Consider the following 16,565-nt stretch of genomic DNA (forward strand, 5'->3'; position numbering starts at 1 on the left):
ACATGAAACAGAAGCTCTGCAGAGCGGCCAATCATAATGAAGCAGGTCATTATTTGTTCTTGATTTAAGCTGTTCTTCATATTTCTAGCCACCAGATCTCGCTAAAGAGGACAGTTTTGAAAAGCTTCGAGAAGCTTCAGTACTTCGGAACGCTTCATTTGGCCATCACCAGTATTATATCTAAATCTTTCACTTTCCTGTTGCTAATAAAATTCTAATTCTTTGGTAATGATTTACTTCCAGACTAATGCCATTACCGTTTCTAACAGTGATGTGCGCACTCCTTGCGTAGCCTCAGATTTCACTTCCTGTTTACGTTCCGTAAATGACGTCACGTCGATAAGGTTAGAGAAACCGTTTCAAAACCTAAACAGCAGAGAAGTTGAAAAATATCCCATCATTACTGAAACACGTTCTGTCTCACTTGCAGACTGGAGCACCGGTGCGAGAGCGGGACCTTCGGTTTGAGCTGTATCGCTCAGATTTAAGAACGAAGCAAGCTACCCGGGCTGCTAAGCGAAGCTAACGCTAATATTTGAAAGCTAGGTATTTGAAAACGAAAACAATACAACTTCAAGACAGTGCCCAGTTTCTTTAAGGATGGAGAGCAAATACAACCTTAAGAGTCCAGGTAAGCCTGATCCCAAAACAACTTCTACAGCATTCAGAACCCTAGGATAAATCCTACAGCTAAAATCCAACACTTTAATGTTTCTTAATTAGCTTAACTGTTATTAGCCTCCGTCCCAATCTAAATGTTTACACTGGCACCTTTATTTGGTATTTTTTCTGAGTTCTTCCTGTTGTGTGGGATGCTTTATTTATTTTTCTAAACTCTCCGGTATTCAGAGCAAACCATCTGTCTGTTGAAACTGTACCGGCTGGCTCTGTCCCTGCACTTTTCGTGTTGCGGAGTTCTTTGACGTTACACACGTAATTAAGGACACGTCTGCGTGTTCAGCGTTGTCGTTAGCTGCTTGTGTAATATTAGTGATCATGGGGACGATTTAATCGGCTGATTCTGAAGGTTGACTTTAAGAAACATAGCGAGCATGCTGGTGGTGTGCAACCCACAGCAATAATACGTAATGTTTATTTAAAAAAAAAACGTTTTAAAACAGTATATGTGTTTTTATGACTTTCACTTTCGTAAGAAGAAGATTTAAATGAGTCACGGAAATGGGAATGAAAAATATTGTGCACTTTGCAGTATATTGCACAAAGTCTTTAACGCTGAATATAAATCATGTCTTATGTCTGTTGTGATTATGATAGTTGCATTTTGCGTGCAAAGCTGTTCTGGCAGGGTCAAAACTTGGCCAGCTGTCCAAAACCTTTTCACTGATCCCTGATAATGAGTGTTTAGAGGTGAGCCTTATAGTTTCTCAGTTTTCACTGGGACAGAAATGAACTGAAATCAGAAATATCTTTATTTGTGCCCACAAACAAGGAATTGGACTCCAGTGTTCCAGGTTAACTGGTTTTTACGTTAACTCTCTATGTTCCGCAGATCAAATGGTCTTCTCACTTTGCCAGTGTGTCTTGCGGTTTCACAAGAAAGGGCAACATCTCCAGCTCGTACAAATGCCTATGTGTCTCAACATTAGCTTCAGGCAACAATTAAATTATCTCAATTTTTTAAAAAAAAGAAAGAAAGTCTGCCGCTATTCTTTTTCCTCTGTCTTTCTGTAACATAAATAACAAGCTGACATTTTCCTTATGACACCACCGATCAGCTTGAAGGACCCTCAGTCATGCATGCATCCTGTTCACCTGTCAGCTGTCTAACGTCTGCTGCTGATGTAGGAAACATGCCCACATTAACTGGTGTTAGACACAGTTTAGTGGGCAGCTGCGTCCTCAACATAATGTAATGTCATCACAATGGCTTGTTTCCTGAGTGCAGAGCTGTTGGAGATTGTGTTTCCCCTCAGAGTGACTGATCTGGGTTAAAAATGAGATTTAAAACGAGGAGCGATGAACACTGAGATAACTACAGAGCACTTCACAAGCGAACTTGTTGCTTTAATGAGAATTTGTTCTGCCACCGATTTGATCAAATGGACTAAATAGCATCCTCTCAAGATGTGAGTATGTTCAGGAAACTCACCCAGGTTTCCTAATAGACACATAGGTAATAGACACAGGCAATTGATTGTTATTTTGAAAAAGAAACCCTCTTTAAATCTCCACAATGCTGAGTAAGTGTATTTGTAATGTTTTAATACATCAGCAGGTTGTGGCATGAAGTGCTAAATGCACTTGTAAATGACCATTTCTGTGAAACTTTGGTTATTATGTTGATGGGTTTTCATGAATGGTAGGATGATCCATTGCAATGAATTATGGGACAGCATTGTTTCTTCTCCCTTCACAACAAATGACTGCAGAAAAGATGCATGACCTGGCTGCACTTCCTTCCATAGTACAAAAATGAAGTCAAAATTTCCCACTTGTGGGAGCTGCCATATTGCACGTTTGGAGTCAGAGTCTGTGCAGTAGTGACTCGAGGTGGAATAGCTGTGTCACCTGCTGGACGTGACCGTGAACACGCCCCCCTTCACTTTTTACGTAGCCCATCTTCTCCAGGTTATCTGCTGATGGGTTTACTGCGACTAACGACTCGTTAAATTAAATACAACCACAAAGTTTTGTTAGTATAAGCTCTAATGAAGTGTTATTTTTAGCTGGTGAACTGGTGACTCACTGGACTGACAAGCTGGAGTCAAACGCACTGTTTATATATTTACTTTTTCCTCCCTCGTCTCCTCATCGGCCAGGTATACAGAGCGATGCAGTCAACTTGCAAAGCAGTCCACGACATGCAATCGGCTGTATTTTATGCAATAAAATGGTGTCGTCTTTGTCCCAAGCACACCCAAACAGTTTAAAACATGTGGTTGCTCCATCACACCGCAAACATAACCGGGTTTCTCACTATAGAATGATCAGGAATCCTGTACAGCCATCAGCGTGTACATAGAAACAAAAATCTCCACATCAGTCTTGTTTGCTTACATTTCTGTACCGTCATACGATGGTACTAAACATGCTCTAAATCTTTTAAACAATTAGAGCGTTAAACCTTTGACGGTTTTTGAGAGCAGGTCTTTATACCTGTAGCGCTTTAGGTCTCCTTTTTTAGCTAAATGCTATAATAGTAGTGACAGCGGTAGACGTGCGCACAGTCTGGAGATGCTTTTTCTTTTCATTCTCTTGTCTATGCCTTTCACGTCTTTGGTGTTAGCTTGTTATTATGTAACAGTGTCTCTTTTTATCCCTTTGGACCTGGTGTGAGTCATTCCTAGTGGCAAATAGTCAACATTTGTGTTGCATAAGATGATTTGGCATATAAGGATTATCACCTTGAGCCTGTTACTGGACTTCTGCAGAGACAGTTGTGTGGGAAAGGCTTTTCTTGTCATCTCTTCCTACTATGGGGGTAGTTGCAGTTCTGGAGGTAGAGCAGGTTATTTACTAAACGGAAGGTTGGTGGTTCAATCCCTGGCTGCTCCATTGTGCATGCCAAATCTGCTTGGGGCAAGATACTAACCCCATGTTGCTCTCTGATGCATCTATTGGAGTATGTGTCTGAATGTTGGATAGAAAGCGCTTTGAGTGTTCAGTTTGAGGAGAAAAGCATCTTACAAGAACCAGTTTATGTACCATTTAAGACAGAGCCAAAAATGGAAAATGAATATGAAACTCAGCAGGCAATAAGGAGCAGTGTAGTTCCTGTCAGTGTCTCCAGGCACAGATACGTTAAATGAGAGAATGTCATAATGAAATTCAAGAAAAACCATGTTAATTTCACTATTATTTTCGTTGTCATTGCATTGTCAACTCTAACTATCACCACCTTTGAATTCTATCTTATCTTATCTTATCTTCCCATCTTTAGCTTGCATGTAACAGAGCTTTTTTTTATTTTTTTATTTTTGGGAAGATAAATTTGAAAAAAGATAATTTTCCAGAAATTGTGTGGCGACATATCTGAATGAATGCAGTAGTAACTATAAATATAGCACTATGTTTTATGCTTTGTAGTGTTTTGGACTCAACGACATTGGCAAAAATGAAATCATCATTGATCACAATTTCTTTGAGTGCCAAATGCAATGGTAGTGCAAGAGGATTTTGTTGTTGGTCAGTTATTTAAGACCCGAGCAAATATGAAATTTATATTATAGTATTGGCCAAAAAAAAAAAAAAGTCGCCACCAAAAAAAGGTCACACACTCTAATATTTCATTAGACCGCCTTTAGCTTTGATTGCGACACGCATTCTCTGTGGCATTGTTTCAATAAGCTTCTGCAATGTCACAAGATTTATTTCTATCTAGTGCCCATCACTCTGGAACAAGGTAAATCTGGACTCACCAGACCACATGACCTTCTTCCATTGCTCCAGAGTCCAATCTTCATGCTCCCTAGCAAATTGAAGCCTTTTTTTCCGGGTTGCCTCACTGATTAGTGGTTTTCTTACGGCTACACAGCGGTTCAGTCCCAATCCCTTTGCATTGTGTGTGTGGAAATGCTCTTACTTTCACTTTTAAACATAGTCCTGAGTTCTACTATTGTTTTTCTTTGATTTGATTTCACCAAATGTTTAAGTGATCGGCAATCACGATCATTCAGAATTTTTTTTCAGGCCACATTTCTTCCTCGAAGACGATGGGTCACCGCTATCCTTCCACTTTTTAATAATGCGTTGGACAGTTGTTAACCCAATTTTAGTAGTTTCTACAATCCCCTTAGATGTTTACTGTGCTTGAAGCATGACAATGATTTGACCCTTCTCAAACACACTAATATCTTTTCCACGACCCTGAGATTTGTGTGTGTGTTATTGATATGTTGAACTAAGTAACGATATCCAATGATACTTAGCAAAAAATCATGCAAGTCTATGCTTCTGGGGTTAAACACCATTTTATACACCACACCAACTGCCTTGCTTGCTATCTGGTAATGTGATAGTGTCGTTACCATTACAGTATTTGCATGCTACAGTGTTAAATAATAATGTTATACTTTTACTGGTTATAAATGAAAGTTTCTTATTTGTTTACCGTAACTACCATTTTAATAAGTAATTTCATTACAGCCAAAGTAAAAATGCTAAGCTAAAACATCAAACAACACAGTAAACAAAGCTTACTGGAAGATGTTGATGAAGCTGTTAATACCTCACTTTCATCATCATCATCATCCATGGGTTACAGTTCTTAGCAACTGACATACCAAAGTTGGCTTTCAGGCTGTCAGCCTTTAGATATACATTACATTGCCAAAATTATTTACTCATCTGCCTTCAAACATGAACTTGAGCTGCATCCCAGTAGTAATCCAGGATTTAATACAATGTCGGTTCACCCTTTGTGGCTCTAACTGCTTCAACTCTTCTTTGGCAAATGTTTAGCTGGCTTAAGCACATTTACTCAGGGCCTTATTGATGTGATATTCTTCTGCTGCCACGGCTGTGTGTCTGTGAAAAAGGCGTTTGCTCTGTGTTGTGGTGTCCTGATGACACACAATTTCACGAGACTCAAACCTTAAATACTGATTCATAGACATTGTCCCCCATTAATGATGGACATTTCTAAGTCTAAGAAAACTAGCTTGTTATTTTTCATATTCTCCGCAAGTCAAAGTAAACAGTTTTTAAAGGTGAAATATAAAAGTAAAATCAGATGTAGTCATTTATACATTTGACTCCAGACGGCTGATACATTTGCAAGAAAGAAAGATTAGGTCATTGTGTGTAGAGTTTTGAGGTGAAAAATGAATTGAATCGGTTTAGGAATAAGGGTGTAACATGACAAAACATGGTACAAGTGAAGTGGTGTAAATGCTTTCCAGATGTACTGTAGCTTTCCGTGCAGGTGGTAACCTTTTTTTTTTCCTTTTTCTTTATTTCTTTTGATGGAAAGCGGTGAAGAGGCTGATGAAGGAGGCTGCTGAACTGAGGGATCCCACAGAGCACTATCATGCCCAACCACTAGAAGTAAGTTTGGCATTTTTATGCTATTACTTTACTCTATAGTCTAACAATGCATGACAATGAAAATATAAGCAGGCAATGCAGCTACTTTTACGCTACTTTTACACTACTAGGTACTACTAGTTTTGATAGCCTTCAAGTTACAGTCTGTAAAATTTTCACCTATAGATATCAGTTGCAGTTTGTAGTGAGCTTGACTGCAGGTCAAAATTGGTGTGAAATCAAAGACGTGACCTGGGATTTTCAAACTGATAGAATATGGTTATTAAAGTTCTCCGAATTCTCTTTGAATTTTGTGACCTCACGGTCAGAAGTCAAGTTTTCTGAAAATCTTTTGTATAAGATAACCCATACTTTTAGGCCTTTTAAATCTCACTATATATCCCTGTCTTGTCTCAGCTGGGGTCCTCATTTAGTGTCACAATCCTCAAGCTAATACAAACACAAACACACTCCAGTAAGTTCATTGGATTTAATACTTAGTTTCACTTTCATAAGTGATAGATATACGCTGGCTATGACTTCTGAAAATATTTGTCTAGTGGTCAATAGAGATGTTTAGCTCTGCAAGTCACTTTTTATTTCTTAGCATATTTTTTTCTTATTTCAAATCAGCTGATAATATCAGATAATCAGCTGTATAAAGCCCTCTTGTTCCACAGTTGCGATAGGGATCATGTCTTTAGTGATATAATAGGCTACTGTGGCTTTAAGATGGTTTGTTTCGGGGCAGGAAGCTGGGAAGACGTCGCGGTCTGGGATACAGCACGCAGGTTCGAGCACTGTGGCGCTGTTGTAAATGGTGAAAATGATTGGTAGAGCTCGAACCTTTTGTCGGGACGCTTTTTCGTCATTCTCTACAGAATACATTATTCTGCTGCTCATCTGACACTTTGAATCCAAACCATCTCCAAATATTTGAGCCGTTGTTTTTCTTTTTACCAACCAGCTACTCTGCGATAGCTACTGTGTCCATCTGGTCGCTGCCTGCAGGTGAAGCGATGGGCGAGTTGTGTTCAGTGAGAAATAGAGGCGGGGCAGAGTGACGTGTAGAGACAAGCCTGGACGAGAGAGACTGGCTCCACAAGTATAATTATAGCAAACGTAGACTATATCGATATAAACGATAGTGTCACATCTTATATGTCGTATCAAAGTATATGGATTTTTTTTTTTTAAACTTGATATTTCGCCCAGTCCTACCTTCTGTTGTCTTCTCAGACAGAAATATGTTCTTAAAATTAGGGCTGGGCCATATCACACCGTTCATGGTAATACCGGTATAATGTTGGGCAACGATAAGAAAATGAAATATCGTGATAGAATATGGGTAAAACGTGCATGCGCAGTGCCTTTGTTTACATACGCACATGGCGGCGACGGAGAATGAGAAGGGCGAAAGCGGATCGTTGAATGAAACGGATGAACCAGAATTGGTTTGTAAAAATGCTGCAACTTCAGTGGTGTGGAACTGGTTTAGCTTTCGTCCGTCAGATACACAACAAAGCACTATTTTTGGTAGAGCATGCTAGCGGGCCGTCGTTATTACCGTGTTGTTTGGAAAATGCAGCACACTTTAAATCAATCCTTTGATTTTTCTGAAAATCGACAGTGTCCTTTATAATCCCGTGCGCCTTATGTATGAATTCTGGTTGTGTTTACTGACCTCGAAACGATTTTATGTACACAGCGCTCGAAAATCTGTCAAACGTTTTAGTACGACTTTGCTAAGCTACGAACCCGCACCGCTTGATGGATTGTCGGAGCATTACGGCTGTCGTAGGCAGGAGCCTGGCGGAGTGATACGTACTGTGCTTCAACATAATGTTACCGTATTGTGTGTGTGTATAACCTCTTTTTAAGTTTTGTGGGTATTATACATGGTTATGCTGAGGATATGTCGGCCTTTTGGTTAAACTGTCAGCAAGGAATTTCCATTTGCACTGTTCATTTTTTATATAACTTTAATGCACATAAAAAAAACAGCTGCTTGTTTAAGTGAAAATACATTGATTTTTTTTTTTCTGCACCCATAAAGTTGTGGAGTTGTAAAGTGTTTTGTCTAGTGTCAATTATATCATCAGCTATGTCGTTATCGCAAATTTTCAAATATATATCGTGATAAATATTTTTGGTCATATTGCCCTGCTCTACTTAAAATGATATTTCCTTCTTTCTGCAGGACAATCTCTTTGAGTGGCACTTTTCTGTTCGTGGTCCTCCAGACTCTGATTTTGATGGTGGGGTTTACCACGGCAGGATCATACTTCCCCCAGAATACCCCATGAAACCTCCCAGCATCATCCTACTCACAGTAAGATGCAGATGAAGATCACATCTTAGCTGCATTTGATTATTCTCCTGATGCAGCAGATAATCAAAAAGCTGAAAAAGCAATTTTTAAGAACAGACAACTTTCCCAACCTTATACACTGACCATGTTTGGCTTCACACATAACTGCAAGGCACATTCTCTAAAATGAACATTATCAAAAATAAATATCGTTCTAGGCTTACCAGTGAGCCTGATTCCATTCAAGCCCAGGCTTACACACCTGGAGGAACAAGCTAGAGCTCAATTTTCTTTTGAAACAGTCAGGGAGTTGAACATAATAGGGGAAGAAAGTGAGCTTCCAGAACAGTTCAGGTGTTAAGATTAAGGATGTTCCTGGCCAGGAAAAAATGAGACTGACTGACTAGTCTAAAACTATGAAGTTAAATTTTAAAATCGTTTCATGGGAATTTCAAAAACTAATAACAAAGGCATTGTAAACAATTTACCCCATTCCTCAATAATGAATCATGCCGCTTAACTTTTCGTTTTGTGCGTTATCAACATTACACGTACATTATATTCAGCATTATACAACATTATACTTTAAACAGTTAAAACAAACCTGCTGCAACAGGGAAGCTCAAACCTCCCTCTTGCTGCCACCTCCAGCTTATCCGAGGAAACTTCAAGCCTTTCCCGGGCCGGCTGATAGATGTCGTAAGATCTAGAAATTTTTAACAATTAGATTCAATTGCTAGTAAGTAAGGTTGGGTGACTGGACGAATATATTGCCCATCGATGATAGACTGAGACTTTCACCGATCGTTTTTACAAGACCAATTTATTTATTTGCCCGTGAGTAAGTTTGCTGATAATGTTGACTGAAGCTAGGGAGAAGTAGTCAACAGAAAAAATAATGGCGCCCATCAAAAAGTCTGCGCCTGTGCGAGTATATTGCCTTTTGTCGGTTATTGGACCGGCGAATGTCATTTGGAAAATTTTTACATATCGCCCAACCTTAGCAGAAAGTCTGGTACCGACTAGTGACAACAGCGACCATTAATCAGCTTGTCAACTAGTCACGCACATCTCTAGACATGTTATGTAGCTGAAACATTAGTAGAGTCAAGATGTAAAAGAGAACGAGGGACATTCAAGCTTCTCCCTTTATTGTGTTTTTCACTTAAATTAAAACATTGAATGCATAACTTTTAACATTTCATTTTTTTCTCTTATTTTAAAATCCAGCTCTAATTTTACTTATAAAACAGGGGGAATCGATTAACTCGCACACACAGTGGGGGAAATTAAATTTTATCCCATGCTGAATTCCTCTCATACAAAAAAGAATAGTTTCATATTTTAATGGTAATTTCATTTTAATGTTGAGAGATGGAATGTCAGTAAAAAAAAATAATAATAATAATAAAAAAGTTGAAAATGGATTTGAATGTCATTGAGTGAAATAAGTATTTGACCACCAACCAGAATCCTCACGTTGGGAGGAAGTCCTGTGGTCAGGAAACCCAAATCAAGGCTGGACTAGGCTGCATGACCATAAGGAAGGCGCTTATTGAAAACGGATCAAATATTTATTTCAGTCAGTTATAGATCTTTATGTAATGTGTGGATTTTTGTTTATATGAAACAACCACAAAAATGAGAATGTCGAAATTTAAAAATTCACAAGATCAAATCATCCTTTTCCCACTATATTCAGGCAGCTGTGCGGTACATGTTTTAATGACTGATAAAAGTTAGAATTTGTTGTGAGAAAACTGTGTTCACATGTTTTCACTGACACCAGCTACTATTTTATTGGTTCTTTGTTGAACCAAATTTTTAATTAGATTTTTGTTTGAAAGCTCTGACATTTGCACAGTAGTAGCCTCATTTTTATTTGTTAATACTGCTCAAAACGTTTATGTCAGTTTGTGTTCATAGGTTTTGAGAAATATGTGCTGTGCCTCTGTTTTCCCATACGTACCAATACCACTTTCTTTTTATTCCCTTCCATTAGCCAAATGGGAGATTTGAAGTTGGGAAGAAGATTTGTCTGAGCATCTCTGGCCACCATCCCGAGACCTGGCAGCCCTCTTGGAGTAGTAAGTATAGGAGACAAGATCCCAGTTCTCCATACGTATCTTATTCCCTGAGGTAATCTAAGTATTTAGAGGTTGCATTTGGAAATAAGCTCCACAAAAGAATTTGTAGAGCTGTGAAATGAGATGTGTAGGAAAAGTACTGAAATGATCATCACTAATTAATAGCACTGATGTCTTGCATGCAAAACCATCCAGGTAAGCACTGATGCACTAATGCTGTTAATTGGTACAGAAGTATTCCTGATTTCCTATTTTTGTTGTATGTTTGTCACACTTCAAAGTTTCAGATCATCAACCAATTTTAAATGTTAGACAAAGATGACACGAGTAAACACACCATGCAGTTTCTAAATGAAGGTGTTCATTATCAAGGAGGAAACAGAGGAACCCACCCGAGGGATTAATAAAGTTCTATCTTATCTTATCTTATCTTAACAATCCAAACCTACATGGCCCTGTGTGAGAAAGTGATTACCCGCTAAACCGAATAACTGTTTGTGCCACTTTTAGCAGCAACATCTGCAATCAAGCGTTTTCAGTAACTGGCAATGATTCTTTTACAGCTCTGCCCACTGATCTTTGCTGAATTGTCATAGTTCAGCCACATTGGAGGGTTTTTGAAAATACACCTTCTTTTTAAGGTCATGCAACTGCTCCTCAGTCAGATTCAGGTCAAAACTTTGAATGGGCCACTCCAAGGTCTTCACTGTGTCAGTAAGTCATTCAGAGATGGACTAGCTGGTCTGTTTTGGATCATTGCCTTGCTGCAGAACCCAGTTGCGCTTCAGCATTTTCTCAAGGTCATCAAGGCCGAGTTACATGAACAAATTGGAGTCTATTAGATAGATATGATAGAAACCACCACAGTGCAGTACCTGTAAAACCTACAGCATGCTCTAACCATTCTAAGAGAATATTATGGTCTACAGCACAGGTCTCGGACTCCAGGCCTCTAGGTGCCGGTGTCCTGCAGGTTTTAGATGTGTCCTTGATCTAACACAGCTGATTCAAATGGCTAAATTTCCTCCTCAACATGTCCTGAAGTTCTCCAGAGACCTGGTATTGAACTAATCATTTGATTGTGTTGACCTAGGGTGAGATCTGGAACCTGCAGGACACCGGCCCTCGAGGCCTGGAGTTTGACACCCCTGGTCTACAGTATCTAATGCTGCACTGAGGTCTAGGAGGACAAGCACAGAGACGAGTCCACTGTCAGAGGCCCTTATGATGATACATGTGTTTGGTTTTGCTGCTGGCGGCTGCAGTTTGTCCTGATGTGGTGTAGTGCGGTGTAGTTTTTGTGTGTGTCGGTGGCATATTGACTGCTGCTCTTATCTATCCGATCTTCACTGACGGGTCAAGATACCTCATTCTCCTGTTTCAGCGTTTACCACCAGTTCCCCTGTCATTCAGCAAAAGTCAGACATTTTTCTTCGTTTGAACTACAGCTGATTAGAGTCAGGTATAAGACCTTTTTTTTTTTTTTTTTTATTGTCCTGTGGTGTATTGTCCATTTTTAAAGGCATTCAGTGACTTCTTATCCTCCACTATAAACCTGCCCAGACTCCTTATAGTTGGAGATTTTAACATTAACGTAGACGACAACTCTGACCTCTTTGCCAGAAGCTTTACTGCCATCATGGATTCTTTTCATTTCACGCAGTTTGTGTCTAGTCCCACACATACCAAAGGACACAAACTGGACCTTGTTTTTACTTTGGGTTTAAATATTGATTCTATTTGTTCTGAGGACACTTTTACTTCTGATCATCACTGTATTATTTTTAACTTGTCTTTCTCCTGCTTGCCGTGTGGTCAGCACTCACACCTTAAATTCCTCTACTGCTGAGAAATTCTCTGATTCTTTTAAGTTGTTCTTATCCCCTTATGATCTTACAACAAATCTTTTTAATAATTACTGTCTTACTGAAATTAGCTCGTTTCCAAATTCTCCCTTCGCATAAATGAAACCATTCGCTGCTTAAAGCGTTCTTGTCGATAAGCTGAGCACATGTTCTAATAAAGGATCTTTCTTTCAACCGTTCAGTTAGAGATGCGAGGGTGCCTATTTCTCACATCTGGTTACAAAGAGCAGAGGTAATCCTCAGGTGTTATTTGAGTAATATTGTTACTCCTGCTCCACCTGCCACCCCAATCTCTTCAAATAAAGGTGAAAATTTTCTGTCTTGATAGAAAAATTGATAGTAGAAGAATTACTATTTCTCCGTCAACATTTACATTGTCTGTTCCTGCTCTAGCTCGACCTGTTATTTTAGAGTTGAAAACTAAAGTAGACTTTTGGCCCCCAGACTCTGGAACTCTCTCCCCCTGAGTTTGAGATCTGTGCACTCGGTGCTTTCCTCTAAGAAAACTAAAATGAAAACTTTTTAGACTTGCATTTAGTGTCCTTAGATTGCTTGCTTGCCAAAGTCAGTATGTTAAATGCAAAGAGATCTTTTTCAGTACTGCATGAACTTTGTATGTGAAACATTTGTTTTCTAATATAAATGACAAAGCTCACTCCAGTAATCTGCTTCTGGCCTAAACAGTATTGCACTTTGGGTGCTGGTGTTGATAGATGAACTTGTGCTGAGGGTCTTGATATAAGAGTATTTTTATACACCTCGAGAGTAAAAACGAATAATTTATTACTACCAAGAACTCCTCATTAGTTTGTAACTGGCGTTTGGTCCGTTTGCTGAGTTCTGCTTTCATGTTACTTCTCAGCATGGAACTTTAATCAGTGGAAACTCAGTGGGAGATGCTGCATCTTCCTCAAAGCATTTCTCTCTACTGCCTCCCTCTCTTAAGTAAGAAGAGTTTCAAATCAATAACAGAATTAAATCAAAGACAAAGGTTGCTCCTAACTTCTTTTTACCAACAAACTGTAGGTCACATGGCCAGCTATGCCTCAGAGATTTGACTTCCCCTGCTGGGTTTTTAAAGTGTTGGCTCTAAGTTGTGTCTGATCCTGTTTGCAATGACCACAGGAGGCCTGACTTGATAATTGAACAGTGCTTCCGATTGTCACAGACAGGCCAACTGTAGGGTTCCAGGTTTATGCTCACTACTCTTGGTGGCTGCTTTAGTTCATATGCTATGCCTGCATATTTAATAAAGCATGCTTCAGATAATTAAACATTCCCTCTGATGTCTCTTTGGGAAATATTTAAATTTGTATTTTTTACATAGGCTGATTTATTTAGATATGGTATCGTTACTCATGAATATCTTGACAAATGTTTTTCCTCAAGCTGTTTTCTGGTCTGTCTGTACTTAATACTGTTTATTTTTTAAAATGTAAGCTGAAGTGTATTGTGTGTATTGTTTATAGCCCAGCTATTTTCACAAACTTTGGTCATAGGTTATACACACAGTTAGAGATAGCAGGTCATCAGAACTGAAGTATGACAGTTTGCACCAAAGTGACTTATTTCAATAGACTGGCTGCTGTTAAAATTTGCTGCTTCTTCTTGTCTTCGTCCTAGTGTCTGTTTCAGTCACTTAATTGAAATTTCTCTCTATTTCTCTATTGATCGATGGAGCAATAGATCATCGCCGTTTACGAATAGGAACATAGAAAAGAGAGACCTAATGTTTAACAATCCATATTTAACAGCTTTACTCTGGTGCAGTTGTGGATACTATATTGTTCTTACTTTGATTTTTTTTTTTTAAATATTTTTTTTTTAATTGTATTTTTGATGATTTTTCTTTTGTTTTTTTTGGTGGTCTGCGAGCAGATAGCCGCTAAAAAGAAGGGGTTTTGGGGGGATTACAGGAAGAGAGAAGTTGCAGAGAGGTGTGTAAGACTGGTCCCAAGTCTCAGTCACATTTTGGGGGGTTTAATAAATTTCACCAGATGTCTAGAAATGGGAGCTGCACCATTCAAAGTCGGATGGATGTCGTCTCTCCTAATAAGATCAGGTTTTTCCCCAGAAAGTTTCCCAATTATCTAAAAAGCCCACGTGATTTTTTTGGACACCACTCAGACAGCCAGCAATTTGAGGACGAAATGCATCACTCCAGGTCCGACTGGGCAGAGGACCAGAGAAAACAACATAGTTTTTGCCAAAGTCACACACTGTTTCAATATAATTATAGTGAACTCTGACTGACACAACCTGATGTTATTGCTGCTGATATGAATGATATTTTTTTTACCAAATCTACATTTACAAGCAAGATGTATTTAAAGAACAGACAGTTCAGAGAATAAACATAAACTGGACAATTAACAGGTTGTCATGGCCAAGTGAGGCTAACAATGAATATCAATACTCAATCAGCTTTATTCGCCACATGCAGGTTGTCCTGCAGTGGAATGGACCCGCCCCCCGACCTTACGTTGTGTTTTTCATTCACTTGCTATTTTCTCCTCATTGTTTACACACTCTCTCTCTCTTTTTTTCCTTCCAGTTCGCACTGCCCTCATAGCTATAATTGGATTCATGCCAACAAAAGGAGAGGGTGCCATTGGATCTCTCGATTATACTCCTGAAGAGAGAAGAGCCCTTGCCAAAAAGTAAGATTTAGTAGATACAAAAATCTTTTCAGTCTTTCCAGTTGAGAATGGTAATAAGGTGAGTATGGCATATTGCATCTTCTTGTATGAAATAATGTTACAACCTCAAGTAGCAGGCAAGCAGGAAGTGGATATGATCCTCATAAAATATTCAAACAGCCAAGTCCATTCAAACATGTAATAGAAGCACCTGAGCCCGAGTCGACATGCCTCATTGCTAATTACTGGTCTATCACAATCTGAAAAGAACATTTCCAGGCCAGTCCTGGTATTGAAAGATGACAAGTTCATCGTTGCTGTGTGCTGCCAGTCTCCAGAGGACGCGTGAGCAGACACTCAATTTTCATATCACACTGTGTTTTCCTCAGAGAAAATGGTACAAAGCCAGCGATGGTAAAGTTCAAGCTAAAATTGCTCTTCTATTAGCAGATGAGATGAGTTTTTGATCATCCGGTTATTTCATTAGTTCATGGAGATGAAATGGATAGGAAAACACACTGTGTGATGAATACAAGGCTGCTTGTCTCCATGATGGCACCTCCACCCCTTCCCAACACACACACACACACACACACACACACACACACACACACACACATGCAGTGGCTGAGGCAGCACTAAAATGTTCATTTATTAAATGAAAATGTAAAATATTACTATTTAAGTACTTCACATTTACACTCATTTTGATTACATATTCAGAAATGACAACATCTGATCTTTAGACACTTTGTGAAAAGACAGTCTGCATGTAAGGACAGTTTGAAAAATAGTAAGGAAACTTAAACCTTAAACTTCAACCAGCTAGTTATTAACATAATGTTTGCTGGATTTAGTCCCTGTTCAGATACTGGCATCCCTGCAAACATAATGAACAAAAACCAATCTATTGCAAATACCTAATAAAGATGGCATCTGGGTACAAGTCAGCAGCAGCTCAGATTTGCACTTTAGTCACTGATAACATAAGACAGAAAAACCCTTTGACATCTAATGAAATAATGAACACTTCTACGTAGGGATGCCATTGTTAAAGTCTTAAGTCAAGAGATGCCTTTATGAATGTAAATGCAGAGGGTTTAGAACAAGTTACAAACCATTGGTTAAAGTCAAGTACAAGAACAGTAGAGGAATGGCATCATTAAACATCTTATTTATAGTTTAAAGAATCAAGATGGATCCTTTCATTTTCTTGTTCTGTCAACTTGAGTTCACAGTACTAACTCCTCTGCCAGTATTTTCTTGAAAGTAGTGCTGGACAGTGCTGCTGTGAAAGAAGTATCAAAGAATACACAAGAGAACTCAGAGAGTGTAATTCCTCCTGAAGGGCAAGAGCTATACTAAAACTTTGTTTTATGATGTTTTTGTTAAAACATGCTGTTCCTCCGCTACTGCCTCGTTTGAATTTTGGACGAAAGGGATTCTGGGATATTGCATTTCGTCATTTCGATTTGATTGGAGACCAAAACAGCCAATCAGATTTGCATCCAAGTCTATGATTGGCTGGTTTTGTGGCACAACTATAACGGTGTACAGAAAGAGTTGAACGCGCACGGGCAGAAATGTTGAGAGCGTGAGCAACACATTGCGAGCGAGCGCAAATGCAAAAACTGAGCGAGAGGGGCTGCTGTTGTGTGTGTGTGTGTGTGTGTGTGTG

The 16,565-nt window shown here is 39.0% G+C and overlaps 1 protein-coding gene across 2 annotated transcripts in view; it reads left to right on the top strand.

The window, feature by feature from the left end:
• Nucleotides 1–272: 272 nt before the first annotated feature.
• ube2j1 (ubiquitin-conjugating enzyme E2, J1) overlaps nucleotides 273–16,565 on the top strand; it is a 33,619-nt gene continuing 17,326 nt past the window's right edge. Inside the window, exons 1-6 of one of the 2 annotated variants that reach the window (XM_005730173.1) lie at nucleotides 273–344; nucleotides 431–631; nucleotides 5,933–6,006; nucleotides 8,186–8,317; nucleotides 10,299–10,383; nucleotides 14,803–14,908. In XM_005730173.1, the coding sequence (XP_005730230.1) occupies nucleotides 601–631; nucleotides 5,933–6,006; nucleotides 8,186–8,317; nucleotides 10,299–10,383; nucleotides 14,803–14,908 (428 nt within the window). In that variant the 5' untranslated portion in view covers nucleotides 273–344; nucleotides 431–600. Of the gene's footprint in view, nucleotides 632–5,932; nucleotides 6,007–8,185; nucleotides 8,318–10,298; nucleotides 10,384–14,802; nucleotides 14,909–16,565 lie in introns of both variants that reach the window. The other variant, XM_005730172.1, reaches the window with a different exon arrangement.

The sequence above is a fragment of the Pundamilia nyererei genome, unplaced genomic scaffold, assembly GCF_000239375.1.
Source record: "Pundamilia nyererei isolate P.nyererei 1_Seehausen unplaced genomic scaffold, PunNye1.0 scaffold00036, whole genome shotgun sequence".
In the NCBI taxonomy this organism is placed as follows: Eukaryota; Metazoa; Chordata; class Actinopteri; order Cichliformes; family Cichlidae; genus Pundamilia; species Pundamilia nyererei.